A 23,000-nucleotide genomic window follows, 5' to 3' on the forward strand; every position below is an offset into this window, starting at 1 on the left:
TGTGGGGATAGGCCACAAGAGTGAAGTTTTTGATAGACGGTTTTAAGCCAGGCACTTTTGTGCCAACATAGCATGTATATACGGACTCAGAGTTGCCAGATGATTCGTGAGTAAGGCATCTCCTTGCAACTGGTATTATGGTGTCACCTAAGAGGCCAGAGTAAATAAAGTCTCCCTCTGGACCCTTCTCACTTCTGGAAGCAAAATGGGCCTCTGGTTCCTGGTGCTTCTGGATCTTGCCTCTGAATGTCAATGATTTTGACCTAGACTGATTCTCTGTGCTTGATGTTGATTTGTTTGGACTGCATTGCATCTCAAACTCTTCATTTTTTGGCAAGCCTATTGCCAAGAGGTTTATACTTTCTAAGACTGGGAGGCTAGCCCCTAAGTATACCTGAAGGAGTGTCTCCACCCCCATCATTCTGCCCAGACACTGAGGTCCAGCACCGAGGGCCTATAAGACAGAACAAAATGAAAATAAAGCAACAAGATGAAAAATACTGCAATAACCCATAAGATAGACTGAATGAACCTGCAGCGAAGTCAAATAGGGCCCAATGCCAGGACCTTCTGGCGGTTCCCTCACTGCGATAAGTGAAGTTACAGGGAACCAGGCAGAGGGCCTTCTTGGTAGTGGCCCTGTGGAACGCCCTCCCACCAGATGTCAAAGAAATAAAAAACCATATGACATTTAGAAGACATCTGAAGGCAGCCTTGTTTTAGGGAAGTTTTTAATGACTGATGTTTTAATGTATTTTTAATATTTTGTTGGAAGCTGCCCAGAGTGGGGTGGATGGGGTAGAAATATATTATTATTGTTGTTGTTATTATTGTTATTATTTCCATAAGAGTGTGGCATTCTCCCCACTGTGGATGGTCCTATTAGGCAGCACAGCACTTATTCCAATCAGAACTGGTTGGTGGCCCTTAAGACTTGTGCCAAACAGTTTTCACTTCAAGTTCTCAGAGTTGCATCATTTTGGAGTTTTGTAGGAAATGTAAAATGGTGGTTTATTACTGGGGCTCCACAGAGTTCTTACCATCAGTGGGCCTGTGCCAGGGCACAGGTGCCCTAGCAGGTACCTGAGAATGCTGGGTTCTGATGGTTCTAGCCCTGTAGATCATAGTCCTTGACAATGTGTCATGACTTGTACAGGCTTGGCCTAACTGCCGTGTTAATCACAAAATAACCTTTTGTTAGGAGGCAGCATGACAGCCACGATGCACTTGCCTCCATGTGACCTTGTCACACGTTGACTTGTCACTTGATTTAATGTAACATGATGCTCCAGAGATCAGAGCAAGCTTGGTCAGGTTCCTGATGATCATCAGATGATGATCTGTGCTCCGGATGATCATCATGTATGCTATGCACCTGAACAAGCAGGTTGAGGCCAAGTGACAATGGGCAGACATGGTTCAATCCCTGAGAACCTCCAGTTTAAAATGACCCAGGGAAGAGGAGTGATAGAAGACTCTCTTTGCTCTGAGACTTGGTGATTGACCATAACTTAGTGGTAGAGCATCTACTTTGTTTGAAGGAGATTCCAAGTTCCATCTCTGATGTGTTCAGGTAGGTCTTCAACCCTGAAGAGTTACTGCCGGTCATCAAAGACAGTACCAAGTAGATTAACGAATTGCCTGGTCCAGTGAAAGGCAGATTCCTGTGTGACCAAGTGGCTGACTAGAAGTTCAGTTACATTCTTCTTGGTCAGGCGAGTGAGCTGTGACCATCCAGATGACATTCCCAAGTCCCATTATCCCTGAGCATTGGCTGTTCTATCTGAGGCTGAAGCTGGGCTCCAAAAGCATCAAATTAGTCACCCCTGTTCTAATCACTAGACCACAGTGCTCCTCCTCATTGTTGTAAACTTTCCATCCAGACTTTAGGGTTTTATGTGCCACCCCATTGAAGGAATTGGGTGTCTTGCATTTTTTAAAAAAAAATAAACTGGGTATGGACTCACCCATGCATACATCTTTCTATTGACTTATATTCAACACTGGAAATGCTTTTGATTCAACTAAGGTTTGAACATCCATCTAGTCATGTTTCATTTAGTTCCTTGTGGCTTCCATCTTTTTTATGTGGAGCTAGGGCAGGAATGTTAATCTCCCACTCTCCCAAAGACCAATTTGGGCAATGGTGTCAAAAAGAAAAGTAAGCACACAGGAAGATGCCTTATTTTGAGCCAGGCCCCTGGTTCATCCAACTCTGTATTGTCTATCCTGATTAACTGTGGTTCTACAGGGTTTAAGGCACAGGGACATTCCCACCTGGAGATACCAGGAGTCAAACATTAGGGGCTTTCCTTATCTTCTTATTATCCTGCCTTCCAATTTACTTTGCAATTAAGAGTTTGTATCAAGGGTAGGAAACCATTGATCCTCTAGATGTTCCTGAACTGTAAGAAGGGCTTTTATCAGCCAGAATTTACTGGAACTCAGTTCCGGCACCTCTTAGGTGGGCGCCATTGCCAGTATAAGAGAATAAGGGAGGTGTTCATTGTAAGTTCAGGCACCCTTTTTTTCTAGAAAAATAGCACTGTCTATAAGTCCCATCATTCCTGACCATTGGCCATGCTTAATGAGGCTGATGGGAGTTGCAGTCCAATATCATCTGGAGAGATTTTACTTTCTTGGGCTCCATGATCACTGCAGGTGCTGACAGCAGTCACGTAATTAAAAGACGCCTGTTTCTTGGGAGAAAAGCAATGACAAACGTAGACAGCATCTTAAAAAGCAGAGACATCACCTTGCTGACAAAGGTCCGTATAGTTAAAGCTCTGGTTTTCCCAGTAGTGATGTACGGAAGTGAGAGCTGGACCATTAAGAAGGCTGATCGCCGAAGAATGGATGCTTTTGAATTCTGGTGCTGGAGGAGACTCTTGAGAGTCCCATGCAAGAAGATCAAACCGATCCATTCTTAAGGAAATCAGCCCTGAGTGCTCACTGGAAGGACAGATCCTGAAGCTGAGGCTCCAAGACTTTGGCCACCTCATGAGAGGAGAAGACATCCTGGAAAAGACCCTGATGCTGGGAAAGATGGAGGGCACAAGGAGAAGGGGAAGACAGAGGACAAGACGGTTGGACAGTGTTCTCAAAGCTATCAACATGAGTTTGACCAAACTGCGGGAAGCAGTGGAAGACAGGAGTGGCTGCTGTGCTCTGGTCCAGGGGGTCATGAAGAGTCAGACATGACTAAACAACTAAACAACAACAACATCTGGAGGGCCAAAGTTTCCCAACCTCAGATCTGCATTGAATGCTTGCAGTTTTTTCACAAAGCTATCAGGTTGGCTACAGTGGGTGCATTATTAGAAGCTGGTGTATATATAATTGAAATAAACGAATCATTGCTTGCTTGTTTGTATGTTATGGATAATTGTTTGCCACAATGGGCAAGTCACCCACACACACACACGAATGCCTTTCTGTATGTATCTGAAACAGCTCTATCCAAGCACAAGATGGCGCTATCATCATTGTCAGGGAAATCCCAAGTTTTTCTTTCTTTCTTTCTTTCTTTCTTTCTTTCTTTCTTTCTTTCTTTCTTTCTTTCTTTCTTTCTTTCTTTCCTGGAGAAGAAACTTTAAAATAAGAAGAGGGGGTATGCAAAGAAAACCCCCCAGAAAACAATTTTTAAAAAATTCCCAGTGTGGACAGAGAATGCACTGCAGATGTGAACACTTTCAGTTGGAGTGAAAGAGAGAAAATAAGGCAACACAAGTGGGGTAGAGGGGAAAAGAAAATGTGGAGTCTCCTGGATGAAATCATGGCTGGATGGCACACCGAACAGGAATGATCTACAAAGCAGCTTTTTTTTGCTGTGCATACTAGGCACAGAGGACTTTTTTTTTCTTTCCATTTTTTGAAGCAACCAGATCTAGTTTGTCAATCCTGGGTTTATACATGGGTCAACAGCTCCATAAGAACTGGATTCCACAATTCTCTGAGACTCCATCATGAGAACTTTAGGTTGTTAAGGGTGCTGAAAGTTGCTAGGAGGCCCCTATATCGCTCAAAGAGCTACGATTTGCAGAGTTCCTGGGAAGGTAGATAAATTGGTAAAACTCTCCGGGAATGGTAGCTCTCTGAGGGGAGCAAGGACCTCCCAATGACAAACTACAGCTTCCAGGAACTGTAGGGTTGCCATATTTCCAAAGGTAAAAAACCTGACAAAAAAGGTATGCCCCCCCCCCCAAATTTAACCCTACCAAACCCCCAGACATTTGCTTAAAATTGTAAAAATCCCCCTGGATGGGCATTTAGGCCCCCCAAATAGGACATGCCCAGGATTTCCCGGACGTAAGGCAACCCTACAAAGTGCAAATCAGACACACACACATGAATGAAGCAAAAACCTGTTGCCTGCCCCTATGTGGTGATATATTGAACTGCAGGTGACAGCATCCTTGAGGAAGTACCTTCAGGCCCTGGGCTAAATTTGCCCACACAGTCTGATTATTGAGCACTTCTGGGCAGGAAGGAGAAGAAGAGGGCTTCCTACTCTACTTAACTCTTGCTTGGAAAACATGGTTCTCCTGAGGTCTGGCGTATGCCTATATCTCTGGTTCTTCTTTGGTGTTGACTTCTACATCGTCCTACTTTGTCCTTTGATTCTCTTTTGTCCTATGAGCTCACTCAACAATCCTGCTGATGGATCTTTCTAAGAACATAAGAACAGCCTGGCTCTGTTGGATCAGGTCAAGGATCAGCTTGGAGAAGAGAAGTGTGATGTCAACATATGTCTCTCACATCAGATGCTTATCGTTTTCATTTCCGGCCTCATCACCCATGTTATTAACATGGCTTAACTTCAGGCAACAATGGGGCTGATGGAGACATTGATAGCCTGTTCCTCCATAAGGTTGTCCAATTCTCTGTTAAAGCCATCTAAGTTGGTGGCCATCACTGCTCCTGGGGGAGTGAGTTGTACAGTTTTACTATGTGCAGTGTGTAGAAGGACTTCCTTTCATCTGCCCTGAATCTTCCAACATTCAGCTTTATTGGATTTCCACAAGTTTTGAGGGGTGGGATGGGGAGAACTTTTCCCTAACCACAACAGAGGAAGAGACAATTGGCTGGCTCTGCTTGTCATTAGCTCCAGTGGCATCTACTGCAAATCTAGCCTCACCTGTCCCAGTGGGCACAAGCCACCATGCAACTGAGTCATGTGAAGAAAGCTACCCATGAAATAAATGTATTCTTAACTTAGGACCGCAAGGGACTGCTTTTTTAAAAAACTGGAACAGCAACATCCCAACTTTTGTTAACTAGGCTCTCTGCCTAGTTGTAGTTAGCAATGACCTTGAAGAACCACCTTGACCACTGCTTATAGATCATTCCTAGTTGCCAACCAAGACAACAAATATACAGAAGATCTGACTTGGTGGAGTGGAGGTTCTGGTCAAGACTCAGCTCAATAGTTATCTGCGAAAATGATCCATCCCATTGTCTTTAAGAACATAGTTTCAGCAGATAGCTGTGCTTAACAACACCTTTCTATTCCCCCCCCCAAAAAAAACCAGTTGTGTCTTCTACTATGCTCTTCCATTGGCCAGATGAATCACTGGCCCTCCAGATGTTGTTGCATTCCATTTTCCATCAGTCCCATTGGTCATGCTGATTGGCAGTGGAGGCTGGTCTATTTGGGTGAATGGGACATTGACAACCTCGGTCTCCATTCAGCCAGCCCCCACATGTCTGGCTACATGTACAGGAGATTGCCTTGCCTGTAAGCTTCCTCCTCCTTAGTCTCTATGTTGTCCTGGTAGGACCCAGGGAAGAAGAGGGTGGGGACAAATTTAGGATGAATGGACTCTTCCTGCCATTGACTCTGGCTTCATCTATTGGTGTCCTTCCTGCCTTCTGCCCCACCAGTCCCATTCTAGGAGCTGTTTTTTAATGTTTATGTGATTGTGAAAGCTTTCACTCTACCATTATGGCTCCTGGTAGCCTCGGGGCTTCTCTTGCCTTCAGAAAGTGACAAACCTGGTGAGCCCAACACTCAGAGGAACATAGAGCCTTTCTTGTCTTCAGAGACCTTCGGGGTGGGGGGAGGAAGGAAGGAAGGAAGAAGAACTGAAATTGACTGTTTTGTAAATTAGGTAAAGGTAAAGGTACCCCTGCCCGTTCGGGCCAGTCTTGCCAGACTCTGGGGTTGTGCGCTCATCTCACTCTATAGGCCGGGAGCCAGCGCTGTCCGCAGACACTTCCGGGTCACGTGGCAAGTGTGACAAGCTGCATCTGGCGAGCCAGCGCAGCACACAGAACGCCGTTTACCTTCCCGCTGGTAAGCGGTCCCTATTTATCTACTTGCACCCGGAGGTGCTTTCGAACTGCTAGGTTGGCAGGCGCTGGGACCGGACGACTGGAGCGCACCCCGCCGCTGGGATTCGAACCGCCGACCATGCGATCGGCAAGTCCTAAGCGCTGAGGTTTTACCCACAGCGCCACCCGCGTTTTGTAAATTATTACACTCCATTTCTAGGATGCACAGCAGCTGCAGGAAGAGCACCTCTGGTAGCAGACAGCATAGCTGTAGGCAGAACATGGGACCTTAGCATGAGCTTATGCCTGTGACTTTTTGGCCCATTTCTAAGTTCTCCAGTCTGCCTCACTGACATGCGGATTCGGGGCACAGTCCTTCAATGGCTGCACTTGTTCCCTTCTGGTTGGGGACAGAGGGTGGCGCTGGGGGGGGGGGAGCTGTCATTGCACTACTCCTTGGTGTGTGGAGTACTGCAGGGTGCAATTCTCCCCCCGATGCATTTCAACATCTTTATGCACCCCCTTGCCCAGCTTGTCCAGAATTTTGGTTTGGGTCGCCATCAATATGCTGATGACACCCAACTCTATATGTTGATGGACCTCCAGGCTTGACTATTGTAACTCACTCTACGTGGGGCTGCCCTTGAAACTGACCCAGAAACTCCAGCGGGTGCAGAATGCCATGGAGAGACTCCTTATGGGGTCCTTGCCGCGGGATCACATTCACCCAGTGCTATACCAGCTGCACTGGCTCCCAGTGGAGTACAGGGTCAGGTTGAAGATGCTGGTTTTAAGCTTTAAAGCCCTGTATGGCCTAGGACCCTCACACCTACGAGACCACCTCTCCTGGTATGTCCCACAAAGGACTTTGAGGTCTGCTAACAACCTTGAAGATCCTGGGCCCCAGGAAAATGGCCTTTTTGGCCATGGTCCCAGCCTGGTGGAATGTTCTCCCAGGGCCCTGTGGAATTTGACATCTTTCCACAGGTTCTGTTCCGCCAGGCTTTTGGGCAGGATGCAGTTTGACTTACTTTCCTTTGTATAAAACAAGCCCAAAGGAGGCCCCCAACCCACTCACAGGTCCTTGTATTATCAGTGGAAACAGTTGCACTTAGCAAGTATTAACCACTCTCAGTTCCAGCTTGATAATTGCCACCTGCCCAGATTTTAACTTGTCTGAATTAATATTAAGATGTATTTTACTTAATTGACGTCTGTTTTTATGTATATTGTGTTGTTTTTATGATGTCAGCTGCTCTGAGCCTGGCCTCGGCCGGGGAGGGTGGGATACAAATAAATTATTATTATTATTATTATTATTATTATTATTATTATTATTATTATTCCACTAGAGATACTAGAGAGTGAAAATCTGGGACATTGCACATTCAGAGCCTGATCACTGAGTTGTGAGCCCCCCTACCAGAATTACCGTATGCTTGGAAGTGACTGTGGGTCAATTTGAATACATATATAGCTACCTTATACTGGGAAAGACTATGTGTTTGTGAGAGCTTACAACCACCCACTATGGATCTTAAGGTTCTTCAGAGCAGCATGAGCATAAGATCATAAGGACATAAAAAGAGCCTGCTGGATCAGGGCAATGGCTCTTCTAGTCCACCATCCTGTTATCTAAGTTCCACAGATGCCACCATAGGAAACCCTCAGGAAGGACTCAAGCAGAAGACCCCTTTCCTCATTTGTGGTTTGAGGAAGTTGGCATTCAGATGCAGTACTGCCTCTGAGCTTGAAGGGAGAGCACAGTCATCATGGCAGGAACCATTGATAGTCTTCTAGAGAGCCAGTGTGGTGTAGTGGTTAAGAGCGGTGGACTCGTAATCTGGTGAACCGGGTTCGCGTCTCCGCTCCTCCACATGCAGCTGCTGGGCAACCTTGGGCCAGTCACACTTCTTTGAAGTCTCTCAGCCCCACTCAACTCACAGAGTGTTTGTTGTGGGGGAGGAAGGGAAAGGAGAATGTTAGCCGCTTTGAGACTCCTTAAAGGGAGTGAAAGGCGGGATATCAAATCCAAACTCTTCTTCTTCTTCTTCTTCTTCTCTTCCACAATTATTTCCCCCAGTCATCATTGAAAGCCATTCAAGTTGGTGGCCATCACTGCCATTTCTGGGAATGCGTTCTAGAGTTTAACTATGCTGCCCTGAATCTTCAGCTCCACTGAATGTCCACAAGTTCTAGTGCATTGAGAGAGAGGGGAAACCTTTTTTCTAGATGTTGCATCATCTGCTCCTGATAGTGATTTTATAACTGCTTTGGGTTGGTTCTTTTTTAAAAAAAGAAAACATTGGTTGGGACAATTGTGGGACAACCTTAGTGGGAAGCAGTATACAAATTTTATAAAGCTGAACCTAAAAGAGGCATGTGGCAGATGGATTGTGATAATGGCAGAGGGGTGATGGAAGAAGACACGACAGATGTGTTGATTCTAAGTAAGCTTTATTTAATCCCTTGCATTAAGGGAGATTGAAACAAGGAAATCAGCAGCAGTGGGTGGATGAGGAAACTCTCATCCACCACAAACACACACACATTCATAAATTACATTGAAGAATGAGCCACACATTGAACATGCAAACATAAAACACCATTGAATAATGGAAGGGCAAAGCAACATGCAGAAGTGTTTTGGGCTTAACATGATGTTGTCAGGACACTGATGTGAACTGGCAAAGTTAGCTTATCTTGGGTTGCTTGGCAAATGTTGCATTTTACTTGATGCTTGGCATGGAGCAGGGCTGCTTTGTTTGCCCAATGCATGCTGGGACGACAATGGGGCACTTGGTCTGCGAGGATCCACCACCAGATCCACCGCTGCTGCAGCAGACAGCTCCGCCACTGCCGCTGCTGCAGCAGACAGCTCCTCCTCCTCCACCACCACCACCACCACTGCTTCCTCCAGATACGACAATGGTTTTCCCACCTGATCCTCCACCTCCTCCACCTCCTCCACCAGATCCTCCTCCAATCACCTTAACCCCGCCTGAGCCTCCACCCCCAGATGAGCTACAGCAAACGGCACCACCACCGCCACTGCCGCCAGACGAGCTACAACATACTCCCCCACCAGATCCCCCACCACTTCCTCCACCTATGATGATGGTTTTCCCACCGGATCCTCCGCCTCCTCCACCTCCTCCACCAGATCCTCCTCCAAGAACCTTAACCCCACCTGAGCTTCCACCACCAGACGAGCTGCAACAAACGGCACCGCCGCCGCCGCCACCGGACGAGCTGCAACATACTGCACCCCCACCGCCGCCGCTAGATCCTCCACCAATAACTATGGGGATCTTTTGCTGGCCCATGCCACCACCAGATCCACCTCCACCGCAGCACCCAGAAGACTGGCCACCACCACCACCGCCGCCGGATGATCCGCAGCATACTGCACCGCCGCCGCTAGCTCCACAGCAAACCCCTCCAGATCCTCCGCCAATAACTATGGGGATCCTTTGCTGGCCACCTCCATATCCACCTCCATATCCACCTCCACCACAGCACCCAGAAGACTGGCCGCCTCCACTTGGAATAATGATGATTCCGCCGGACTGTCCGCCGCCTCCGCCGCCTCCACTGCAGCAGCAGCAGCCTCCTCCTCCTCCACCGCCAGATCCTCCTCCGCAGCCTCCTCCTCCGCGGATTTGCATCATCCCACCGCCACCGCCGCCGCAGCCACCAGATCCTCCTCCGCCTCTTCCGCAGCAGGATGAGCTTTGGCTTTGGCCTCCACCTCCACCTCCGCCTCTTCCGCAGCAGGATGAGCTTTGGCTTTGGCCTCCGCCTCCACCGCCGCCTCCAGAGCAGCCGCCGCCGCCGCCACCGCCGCCCCCTGAACCGCCGCAACAGCCTCCGCTTTGTCTTTGTTGGCTCATCTTTCGGCTTCGGTGTGGCAGTTGTTTCTGTGAATTAAGCCTGAAACAAGGCAAAGAATGGTTATGGCACACTGATGACTGCGGTGCTCATTTCTGAAAGGGCCTAGTGGTCCTCAGGGTGGTCACTGAGGCTGCAGCATCAGGTGGTGGCCACTTGTGCTGGATCCCATGATTGAATAATATATATAGCTCAGGACCAGTTTCCTTGTGAGATTCCCTCTGTATATATCCACTCAACAGCTTTGATCTGTGAAACTAGCACTGTTCCAGGTACCATATAATACTCATTGCACATTTGTAAGAAATGGGGTTTCCCCCCCAATTGATATCAGATGAGCATCCTCACTGTAGTATGTTCTGCCCCTGCCTTAAATGTCATTGTTTAAGCCAGCCTATCCTGAAGCATAGAATATTGGAGTGTGTTTTAATCTGGATTTAGTTTACCCATTATTATTTTATTATTCTTCAAATGTTTTTTAAATGTTTTTAACAGATTTTTTTTCCCCTGATAGCTTTGCTTTTTCATTCTTTTTGTAAACCTCTTCTTTGTAAATTATAAAATGGTATGTAAATTTTGCCAGCTATGGATAGATGGACGAATGGATTGATATGATTCCACCTGTCATGTAAGCATATGTAGACAGTGCAAAATCAATCAACCAATCTCACACATTTTTTAAAAAATCAGCATGTCAGGGTGGAAGGTTCTAATTAACTCCCTGGCCTGCTGTGTTTCTCTGATTTTATTGTCCTGGATCACTGCTGCATTTCCCCCTCTTTTGTAGAGTTTTATCAACATTCTGATATTTTGTTTAAAAATATATACTAAGGGTTCAAAACATTTTTTTTGCCATTGGTATTGTTATTTTCTGTGCAACCTACATGAAAGGCAATGTCTAAATTAAATGATTTTTTATAGCGGAGGATCCTTTCATTGGTTAACCTTGCTCTGGTGCTTTGAAATGGGGCAACCAGTGACTGATTGACCGCCTCCAGAATCCCTAGCTTCATCTCTCTGTTTTCTGTATTTTCTGCCTAGAATCTGTTCCCTCAGTGCTACCTGGTTGGCTGCCAGCTAGCAAGCCAAACCATATATCTGGTGTAGATATGGAGGACAGATAATATGAATGACATGACTCCCCTGCACCAGCTAAGCAGGTCTGGCCCTGAAAACTGGGCATGGATGCATAAGGCTTCTTCTGGGAACAATTCCTCAGTGAACCTTTGTCTGACAGATTTATCCCTTGATAATCATAAAGGATTAAGGTGCCTCTTGGAACAGGTTTAGGTAAGGATGCAATCTCTGGCTTAGCTGCAGCTATCATTCAAGCATTGCTGTTGGGGAGGACACACCAATTCATTTGCTGTGACCTCAGCTGCTCAGGTACCATCACCCATTCCCGAATGGTTCTCCATTCCTCATTTACATCTATAAGAATGCCCCTCTCCCTCCATTGAATGCAAGGAATTGCACACTGTATCAAGAAGCCAAATCAGCTCTTTGCAGCCTCCTAACCAAATAGCATTATCATTGCATCAGTGCATAGCTGAAGATGTTTCCATCCATTCAAAGCAAGGAGGATTATCTGAGCATTGGACTTACCTTGTTTAGCAGATGTGCTGGAACGATGGAGAAGTCTCAATGGATTCGAATGATGAGCTTGGAGACCAGAGATCCTCTTTATACCCATCTTCTGGCCACTCCTATGGGAAGTGAGGCACCCCAGGAATGGTGAGTGACATAGTTACAATCTCCCTGAACAGGTGGCCTCTTCCAGCCCAAGATGCCTGACAAGTCATATGAGATCCATATCTCATTTTTGTATCACTAGTTATTTTATGGCATGTAAACAGCTTAATGAAGGTGCTCCACCTAATGAGTAAGTTCCTGCTTTGTAGTGGTGCCTCACCTATTTGTGGGGGCTCTTGATGGGTGACATATGTAAGGATGGGCTTTTTTAAGGGGAGTTGGTGGCTCCTGATAGGCAAATCAGTTTATATCCAGTCCAAATTATGACTGCACTTATTTACCCATAAGTTGAGAGACATTGGTTGTGTAGTGTTAGAACATTAGACTAGGACCTGGGAGATGGGGGTTCGAATCCCCTTTTGGCGATGAAGCTCACTGTTGTGAGGTTGGGCCAGCCGCTGCCTCTCAGCCTAACTTACCTCACAGGATTGTTGTGGGGATGACATGAGGAGGGGGAGAACCATCTATACTATGGTACCTTGAGTTCCTGAAGGAAAAGGAAGGATACGAATTCAATATGTCAGTCAACCAAGTCTCTCCCCTGCTATTTCTATATTTATCCAGCTAAGTTCTACTTAGAGTCAATCTGTTGAAAACAGAGGACTTAAAATCATCTGTCTGCCATAATAGGACAAGCACTGCATTCTCTGTCTCGACAACTGCAAGCTGTTTCTACATGCACACACCAGGTTATGTGAAAGAGTGTACACTTTGCACCACTCAACAATTGTGTATATTGATACATTGACTGTACAATAGGTGAATATTGCATTCGAATAATTTCATGAATGTAGAGACTGTTTGTGTACACGGGTTCAGAGACTGTACAGTTGTTGAGTGTAATGCGTGGACACCCCATATCACCTCAGTGTTTGAGTAGGGAGTTCTCTGCTGGCCTTGTGGCTCTAATATAATTCCAAGAAAATAGTAAAAATAAATAGACATAGCCAATTTTGTGGGATCATTTTCCAGCTCTGGCGATTTATAATATAGTATAAAACTAATGTGAGATAATATGAACCTACTGTTAAATGGAGTATTTTTTAAAGGACTATGCACACACATACACAAACACCCTGGTATGACTTGCAGCCTGATTTAGGGCTTTGGAGTAACCCCAATCTGAACCAGGACAATCTGGGGCTGACCTGATCCAGATCCAGATCTCAGACCAGACACAAACTGGGAGTCTTTCACAGTCTTTAATTTGGGTTTAACTCCCTAATTAAACATGTGAGCAGACAGGCACAGCCTGCTCCTCGATGTCTGACCCCCTTGCAGTTTTAAAGCCCTGGATCACTCCAGTTGGACATGATCTGAACCAGGGTGATCTGTGGTTTCCTCAGCTTGCTCTAGCTGAATCCCATGTTGACCCAAATTGATCCAATTCAGTTCGAGATCTGGGATCACAGTCACACATTAATGCTTTTGAATAGCAGTTGCTCAAAATCACAGGAGGGGAGAGTGTTGTTGCACTCATGTCAATTTTCCACAAAACAAAAAGGGAACGTGGTAAGAGGATAGGACATTGAGTTTTTGCTTACATTATTCACATTGTCATCAAAGATATATGTATTTTGCTCATTGCATGTTCCCCAAGCATATTTTCCAAAGATTAATGGGATATGTTGAAAGTTAATTTGGGATAATGGTCCCCTTCCTTTTGATTTGAGAGAATGCAGCTGCCAATAACATTGCTTTATATTTTATTAGTTTAGCCAGTGTGGTGTAGTGGTTGGAGTGTTGGAGTAGGACCTGGGAGACCAGGGTTCAAGTCCCCACTCAGTCATCAAGCTCATCACTCGAAGGGTTGTTGTGGTGATAAAATGGGGATGTGGAAAACTACAATACAACCTTGGGCTCTTGGGAGAAGTGGAATGTGTTGTTGAGCTCGTGTCTACCTTTCACAGCACGGAAAAGTGAACATGGGGAAGAGGCTGGGACATTGAGTTTTTGCTAACATTATTCACATTGCTACAGATAATATGTGTACTTTGTGGTATTGCATTGCATCTTTCCCAAGCATATTTTCAAAAGATTAATATTTAGGAAGATAGTTTGGGATAATTGTCAACTTTGTTTTTTATTTAGGAGAATGCAGCTGCCCATTTAAGAAGGCAGTTATTCCAGACATTATTTTATAGCTTATTAGTTTATTCAATGTGGTGTATTGATTAGACTGTTGGACTAGGACCTGGGAAACCACAGTTCAAATCCTCATTCAGTCACCAAGCTCTCTGGGTGATCTTGGGCCAATCATTCGTTCTTAGCATAGACTTCTTCAGAATGTTGTTGTGAGGATATATATGCCACCTTGAGCTCTTGAAGGAAAAGTGAGATATAAATGCAATAGATAAACAATAAATAAAACGAATGAATGAATGAATAACACAAAGCATATCTTTCAGCACATACAGATGATTGGCAAGTTTCTTCTTCTATGAATAACCCAACTTGGGTAACTGTAAAGATGGTTTATTTAAATCCCCTCTTTGGATGACTTTTATTGGGTTCTACAAAACAAGGGACCTCCAACACATTCAGTTTTAGCAACTAGAGAGATATGGAGTATATTGTCTCAGCAGTTACAATTTGGCCCAAATAGTCATGCTAAATTTACTTCATTCTGTAATCCAAATTTGAAGATAAAGAGGTGTGGAAGAAACGGACCGAATATGAGATGCATACATTAGATCACCTGCTTAGATGGAGAATTATTGCCTTTTCCTATTATTATTGCCTTAAATATAAATGACAGGTGAGTGAAAAATTCAATTGCCAACATCTGCTGGGGTCTATTTATGGTCTATCTGCTTTAAAACCTTCACCGTCTCACATTGTATTGGGGGGAATTATTGGATCCCTTTAGAATGCTAAATCCACACCTGTAGTTTATAAATGCTTTATGAATCTTTTAAAGATTAATGTTCAGGAACTCAGAGAGGCATGGAACAGGGAATTATAATGTGCCACACAGCCTAAGCAATGGACACTTCCTTTGGAATCTGAAGTATTTGAAAAATTTCCTTAGACTTTAAATGGTGTTTGATGCAGCAAAATTTAACGTTATGAGTATGTTACTCCAAAATGTTTGTATAAAAAGTATAGAGGTTGTCACTTCTGTACTGTCATCTTGGGGAGATGGGCCCTAGGACAGAAAGGAAGGGTAGGGTGTTTCTTTGAAACACCCCCCCCCCAGTGGATATGGATCCTTCCTAGTTTATGGCATGTAGGAACCATCTAAATGACTGGTGGTGAGCATCAAACTCAGGGACCAAATGTGGGCCACAAAGACCTCTCTATGTGGCTCTCAGGACTCTCCCCAGACCACACCTTTTATTCAGTGTTTTTCCCTGGTTGTGATCATAGAATCATAGAGTTGGAAGAGACCACAAGGGCCATCGAGTCCAACCCCCTGCCAAGCAGGAAACACCATCAGAGAGCACTCCTGACATATGGTTGTCAAGCCTCTGCTTAAAGACCTCCAAAGAAGGAGACTCCACCACACTCCTTGGCAGCAAATTCCACTGTCGAACAGCTCTTACTGTCAGGAAGTTCTTCCTAATGATGTGTCCTTGAACTCTGATCATGCCCTCTTACTTGCCGCAATGGAGGGTAGAGAGGGGCAAGTGGAAGTGTCTCGGTAGAAAGCAGCCGAGAACACAAAGATAAAATTCGTATTTCTTCCTCTGTCCACTTTTACCTCTGAGCCTGCTTCCAACTGACAAGTGGCCCCTGAAAGATTGCCTGGAAAGAGCAATGTTCTAAATATCTCATTCGTATATCTATATATCCTTATCTATATCTCTCTAGATATCATCTATATGATTGAGAGTGTTATAAAATCAACAAAGAGCGGTTCACCCAAGCTTGTTCTCTCTCCCTCTCTAAGGTAAAGGTAAAAGGTAAAGGACCCCTGGACGTTAAGTCCAATCAAAGGCGACTATGGGGTTGCGGCTCTCATCTCACTTTTCAGGCCAAGGGAGCCAGTGTTTGTCCACAGAAAGCTTTTCCAGGTCATGTGGCCAGCATGACTAAACTGCTACTGGCGCACAGAGGACCGTGAGAAGTGCCAGAGCACACGGAAATGCCGTTTACCTTCCTGCCACAGCTGTATTTATTTATCTACTTGCACTGGCATGCTTTTGAACTGCCAGATGAGCAGAAGCTGGGACAGAGCAATGGGAGCTCACCCCGTCACGTGGATTCGAATGGCCAACCTTCCGATCTATCTATCTCTATCTCTATCTCTATCTCTATCTCTATCTATCTATCTCTATCTCTATCTCTATCTCTATCTCTATCTCTATCTCTATCTCTATCTCTATCTCTATCTCTATCTCTATCTCTATCTCTATCTCTATCTTTATCTCTATCTCTATCTATCTATCTATCTATCATCTATCTATCTATCTATCTATCTCTATCTCTATCTCTATCTCTATCTCTATCTCTATCTCTATCTCTCTCTCTCTCTCTCTCTCTCTCTATCTCTATCTCTATCTCTATCTCTATCATCTGTATCTATCTCTCTATCTGTCTATCTATCTATCTATCATCTATCTATCTATCTATCTATCTATCTATCTATCTATCTATCTATCTATCTCTATCTCTATCTCTATCTCTATCTATCTAATCTATCTATCATCTATCTATCTATCTATCTATCTATCTATCATCTATCATCTATCTATATCTATCTATCATCTACCTATCTATATCTATCTATCTATAATCTATCTATCATCTACCTATCTATATCATTCTATCTATCTATCTATCTATCTATCTATCTATCTATATCTATCTATCTATCTATCTATCTATCTATCTATCTATCATCTATCTATAATCTATCTATCATCTATCTATCTATGTCTATCTATCTATCTATCTATCTATCATCTATCATCTATCATCTATCATCTATCATCTATCTATCTAATCTATCATCTATCATCTATCTATCATCTATCTATATCTATCTATCTATCATCTATCTATCTATCTATCTATCTATCTATCTATCTTCTATCTATTTATCTGTATGTGAAGTTTTAAATTCTTATAGCAAAACGTCTCAGCTTCCACCTTCAGTGGATTAAGTGATTAAGTGATTAATCGTCTTAGTAATTGACTCCATCCTCCAGGAATGATGGCTAAATAATGATCAGCACTTGCAGCCTGAACTTTGGAAAAAGAGGGAGTGATAAATCTTAAGGCAATCTAGAGCTACATAGAGTAGAGTAGACTTGCCCTGCCACATTTAGGGAAGCCTTTCTGATGGTTTCTCCTTCCCTTGAAATGCCTTGGATCTTTGTTGCTTTTGGTTAAGTTCAGTCTCAACCCTCTTTCCAGGTCTCACCATCAACTTGGCTCATTGCATGATTGAATGTGTTAAACAACTTCCGTCTCTCAGCAATGTGTCTGGTGAAGGCAACAAGTGGAGGACAACCCACACTGGAACTTGAATTATGACCTACATAGGTGCTTTGCCCACACATAGATGCAGAGAATGAAGACACAAAACAACAGTACATGATTTAAATATGGGTCACAAATTCATAAGCCTGATATGCAGCATTCTTGACTAGTTCAAAGCAAAATTCCCAAACTTAAAGCAGGTATGAATGCACCCAAGGAGGAAAAGTCAATCAAAAGAGTCAGAGGGGCTGGAAGAACTTTCCTCCATGGATCAAAGAAAGCTGCTTTATAGAGGCAGATCAATGGTCCATCTAGCTCAGTTCAGTGGTACCTCAGGTTACAGATGCTTCAGGTTACAGGCGCTTCAGGTTACAGACTCCGCTAACCCAGAAATAGTACCTCGGGTTAAGAACTTTGCTTCAGGATGAGAACAGAAATTGCATGGCGGCAGCACAGCAGTGGAAGGCCCCATTAGCTAAAGTGGTACCTCAGGTTAAGAACAGTTTCAGGTTAAGAACAGACCTCCAGAACGAATTAAGTTCTTAACCTGAGGTACCACTGTATTGTTTACACCAGTGATGCCAAACTTGGCCTTCCAGGTGTTTGGGGACTACAACTCCCATCCTCCCCAGCTAACAGAACCAGTGGTCAGGGTTGATGGGACTTGTAGTCCCAAAACAGCTGGAGGGCCAAGTTTGGCCATCACTGGTTTGGCCATCACACAGATCAACAGCATCTCACAAGGTTTCAGGTATGGGGCATTCCCATACCTCAAGCAGGTATACCATAAAACAGTGGTGGCCAATGTTGTGTCTACCAGATGCCCATGGACTACAACTCCTACCATCTTGACTGATGACCATCCTGGCTGGGGACAGATGAAGTTTGTAGCCCCTGCCATATGGGGTTGGTTTGCGTACACCATGCTTTTCCACTCTGATTTACTCTGGGGTTGGCCATGGTCTTCCTGGGACTTTCCTTCAATTGACACTAAACCTGCTCAAGCCAGGATGTTGGACTGGGAATTGGGAATTGGGAATCCAGAGTTGTAATCCCCACTCAGTTATGAAGCTCACTGAGTGACCTTGAGCCAGTCATCCTCTTTCATGGCTATTAGCTATGATGGCCAAGGTCCTCTTTCATGGTTGGAGGCAGTAATGCTTCTGAAAACCAGCTGCTGGAAACTGCAGGAGGGGAGACAGCTCTTATGTTCAGGTCCTGATTTGTGAGCTTCCAGATGGGTCATCCGGTTGGCCACTGTGTAAATAGGATGCTGGACTAGATGGGCCTCTGGGTTGCTCCCGTAGGCTGTTGTTTTTGTTGCTGCTGCTGCTGCTGTTACAATTTATTACCTGCCCTTTACTGTAAGGTCCCAAGGCAAGTTACAACAATTAAAATACCACATTAATACTAATATATAATATCACAAAATATTAAAACCTCTGAAAAATGGCAAAAGTAAGTTGGGTCTTGAAAATATACATTTTCAAGCATAATCCTACAACATAATATTGTTGAATGAAGGCAGCGAAAGGGTTGAGAGAACTGATTCGGGGGATGTGGGATTATGATAGAAGCAACAGAGCAGGCACCAAACCACATATTGACCAGGTCTTTTTAAAATACAGTGGTACCTTGGGTTAAGAACTTTATTCGTTCTGGAGGTCTGTTCTTAACCTGAAACTGTTCTTAACCTAAGGTACCGCTTTAGCTAATGGGGCCTCCCGCTGCCGCCGCGCGATTTCTGTTCTCATCCTGAAGCAAAGTTCTGAACCCGAGGTACTATTTCTGGGTTAGCGGAGTGTGTAACCTGAAGCGTCTGTAACCTGAGGTACCACTGTAGTGATGGGCAAAAAATTATAGGAGTGCTCTCCATTTGAAAGGCAAAGTCAAATACATGAATGGAAAGCGGAGCAACAGCCAATTACAAGTCCCCAGCTGTTTAGAGATAAGCATCTTCTCTCTGTATTCTTAACTATCAGGAAGAACTTCCTCAACCACATTTAAACAAACAAACACTTCTTGTATCTCGGACAGTTGCACCACTTGAAATCTCAGTGTAAGCTTCTGAGAACAGGGAGCTGCCTTATTTATTTGTTATCATGTTTATTTCAACTCCTCCACCACCTCTTCCATTGGATTCCTTACCACTCCTTACCATGGTGGATTGCAAGATTTTAAAAACACAGGATTAGAATCAGTTAAAGGAATATACAATCAGAAGGATGGAGTGGGTCACATATCTAATTTGGATGGCTTTTGAAAAGGATCCAGAAAATCTGTGGTACAGAAAGCTATCAATGAAGGCTGCCAACATAGCATATGTTTACAGACTGAGAGTTGTCACATGATTCATGAGTAAGGAAAGTGTCTTTTAATAATAATAATAATAATAATAATAATAATAATAATAATAATAATAATAATAATAATTTATACCCCACCCATCTGGCTGGGTCCCCCCAGCCACTCTGGGAGGCTTCCAACAAAACACTAAAATACAATAACCTGGTCTAAGAGGCCAGAGTAAATAAAGTCTCCCTCTTGACCCTTCTTACTTCGGGAAACAATATGGCCCTCTGGCTCCTGGTGCTATTCTCCTCCCCTCCCTTCCCTTGCCATGCGATGCCTTGCCTGTACTCCCCATGACAATGACCTTGGACTGTATTGCATCTCAAACTCTGCCTTCCTTGGCAAGCTTTTTGCTAAGAGGTTTATACTTTCTCTTAGATTGGGAGACTAGCCCCTAAGTAGATCCATGGGCATGTGGCATTCTCCCCACTCTGGATGGTTCTATTAGGCAGCACAGCACTCTTCCACTCATAACTGGTTGGTGGCTGTTATGACTGGTGCCAAACAGCTCTCACTTCAAATTCCAAGAGTGCCTGAGCTTTGTAGGAAATATAAAGTGGTGGCCTATTACTGGGGCTCCACAGAGTTCTCACCATCAGTGGGCCCTAGAAGGTACCTGAGAATGCTGGGTAGTGACTGTTCTAACCCTGTAGCTCACTATGTGAGTCCTTCAGAATGTGCCATGACTTGTATAGGCTTGGCCTAACTGCTGTGTAAATCACAATAGAATCCTTTTGTTAGAAGGCAGCATGACAGCAACAATGCACTTGCCACCATGTCACTCAGGACCTTGTCACACTTCGACTTGTCACTTGTTTTAATGTAGCATGAGGTTCCATAGACTGGAGCAAGCTTGGTCAGGTTCCTGAGGATCATCAGATGATGATCTGTGCTCCGGATGATGACCAGGTGCATTATGCATCTGAACAAGCAGGTTGAGGCCAAGTGAGAATGGGCAGACATGGTTCAATCCATTGAGAACCTCCAATTTAAAAGGACCCAGCGAAGAAGAGCAGTGGAAGAGCTCTCTCTGCTCTGAGACTTGGTGATAGACCATAGCTTAGTAATAAAGCATCTACTTTGCTTGAAGGAGATTCCAAGTTCCATCTCTGGTGTGTTCAGGTGTGTTCAGGTAGGTCTTCAAGAGTTACTGCCAGCCAGCAAAGAAAGTAACAAGGAGATTAACCAATTGTCTGGTCCAGTGAAAGGCAGATTCCTGTGTGTCCTTGTAGCCAGCTGGGCCTGAAGGGCATTGGAACTCCAGTTGGATTCTGATTGGTCAGGAGAGCAACCTGTGGCTATCCAGGTGTTACCCCTAATTCCCATCATCCCTGACCATTGAGTGTGCTCTTTTTGGGGTGTTGGGAGCTGGAATTCAAAAGCTTCTGCATGGCACCCCATTAGCCACCACTGTTCTAATCACTAAACCAATCTTTAAGTGTTTTATGTGCTGCTCTGCTGAAGGAATAAGGTGCCTTGATTTTTTTAAAAAAAATAAATAAACTGGGTGTAGGTCTACTCATGCATTTTTCTTTCTACTGACTCATTTTCAACAGTGAAAATGCTTTTAATTCAGGCAAGATCTCATTTCTTTCTTTACAACTTTCATCTCTGTTATGTTGGGTAAGGGCAGGATTGCTTAACTCCCACTTCAAGGGCCTGATCCACCATGCTTCCTGGGGCTGATGGGAGTTACAATCCAGTAACATCCAGAGGAACAAGAAGTTCCCCACACCTGACCTACATCAAACTCCTACAATTTTTCACACAGATTATCAGATTGGCTACTTTGAGTGCCCAATCAGAAAGCTTGGGCATATCTTCGTGTAATAAATGAATTGACGTTTGTTTGTTTGTTTGCTTGTTTGTATGTCATGGATCCTAAGTCATTTTTGTGTGATATGTTACTTTACCGTAAACAGCACTGTGGACCTTTATGAAATCTTTAAACCACCCTTCATCAAACAAACAAACAAACAAATAAACACTTCTCCCTGCCTGGAATGACTTATTGAAGCAACAGTTCTTCATTGCCATTGCCATCTGCAGTTCTGTGTTTTCCCACAATGGGGCAGTCACACACACACACAAACAGAGACACAAACATACACTTGAATGCTTCTCTTTATGTATCTGAAACAACACTACCCAATCCCATTGCCTCCCCCCGGAGGGTGCTACCACCAGAGGCGTACCTAGGCTCCCTTGCAACCTCTACAAGGAGATGTGTTGGTGCCCTCCATTCCGCACTGGTCCCTTGCACCCTTGGCAAGGCTCTCTCCATCTTCCTTAGTGATTTTTGCACCCCCTGGACCTGTGACCTTGGTGGGGGCCAACTTGGCCAATCCCTCAGTATGCCCCTAGCTACCAGCTACTTTGGGAACCACTAGTTGGTGAAGAGTTAGACGAGGGTCAGAACTTTCTTCCTTAAGAAGGCTGCCTTCTGCAGTTCTTTGGTTTGCCACACGAGGCAGCGACACACAGAGAGGGGTGAGGTGGGGGGGGATTAATGCCTCTCTTTATGTATCTGAAACAACACTACCCAGCACTACCCAAGCATCTTCATTGCTAGGGGAACCCAAAGGTCTGGATGAGTGCCCAAGAAACTTTAGAAGAAAAAGGGGGGACCCAAAGAAACCCCCCAGAAAAAATACATTTAAAAAAATGCAGTGAGGATTGAGAATGCCCTGCAGGTATGAATACTATCAGTCGAAGTGTGAGAGAGAAAAGAAATAATGGCTAGATGGAAGAAGAAAATGGAATTTCCTACATGAGATCCTGGCTGGCAGGCATCTTGAACAGGAATGATCCACAGAGCAAGTTTTGTTGCTGTTCCTACCAGGGTTGGAGGACATTCTTTGAAGCAACCAGATCAAGTCTGTCAGTCCTGGGTTTGTACAGTGGTACCTCGGGTTAAGTACTTAATTCGTCCTGGAGGTCCGTACTTAACCTGAAACTGTTCTTAACCTGAAGCACCACTTTAGCTAATGGGGCCTCCCGCTGCTGCTGCGCTGCCGGAGCACGATTTCTGTTCTCATCCTGAAGCCAAGTTCTTAACCTGAAGCACTATTTCTGGGTAAGTGGAATCTGTAACCTGAAGTGTATGTAACCTGCAGCGTATGTAACCTGAGGTACCACTGTACATGGATCAGAAGCTTCATGTTAACTGGGTTCAACACTTTTCTGAGGCCCCATCCTGAGAGCAGTAGCATGTTCAGAGTGATGAGAGTTATTAGGAGGCCCCTGTTTGACTCACGGAACTATGATTCCCAGAGCTCCTGGGAAGATGGATTGATAGTTAAACC

At 44.5% G+C, this 23,000-nt stretch overlaps 1 protein-coding gene and 2 long non-coding RNA genes across 4 annotated transcripts; 1 reads left to right on the top strand and 2 right to left on the bottom strand.

The window, feature by feature from the left end:
• Window positions 1-1,253: 1,253 nt before the first annotated feature.
• LOC310666305 lies at window positions 1,254-20,785 on the bottom strand. Its single transcript, XR_014505872.1, has 2 exons — window positions 20,678-20,785; window positions 1,254-1,434 (listed from the first exon to the last, which is right to left on the bottom strand). It is a non-coding gene; the product is annotated as an uncharacterized lncRNA (long non-coding RNA).
• Window positions 8,714-11,927, bottom strand: LOC310666107 (uncharacterized protein). 2 transcript variants are annotated; one of them, XM_083416717.1, is made up of 3 exons: window positions 11,770-11,927; window positions 10,031-10,206; window positions 8,714-9,979 (listed from the first exon to the last, which is right to left on the bottom strand). In XM_083416717.1, exons 2-3 carry the CDS (start codon window positions 10,164-10,166, stop codon window positions 9,003-9,005), a joined length of 1,113 nt encoding a protein of 370 aa, XP_083272843.1. In that variant the 5' UTR covers window positions 10,167-10,206; window positions 11,770-11,927; the 3' UTR covers window positions 8,714-9,002. The 2 variants fall into 2 exon arrangements, with proteins under 2 accessions (XP_083272843.1, XP_083272842.1); XM_083416716.1 differs by having other exon boundaries at window positions 8,714-10,206.
• LOC310666298 lies at window positions 20,731-21,680 on the top strand. Its single transcript, XR_014505865.1, has 2 exons — window positions 20,731-20,817; window positions 21,324-21,680. It is a non-coding gene; the product is annotated as an uncharacterized lncRNA (long non-coding RNA).
• The last annotated feature ends 1,320 nt before the right edge of the window (window positions 21,681-23,000 follow it).

Source organism: Podarcis tiliguerta (genome assembly GCF_965153285.1).
Source record: "Podarcis tiliguerta genome assembly, chromosome: 16".
Classification (NCBI taxonomy): domain Eukaryota; kingdom Metazoa; phylum Chordata; class Lepidosauria; order Squamata; family Lacertidae; genus Podarcis; species Podarcis tiliguerta.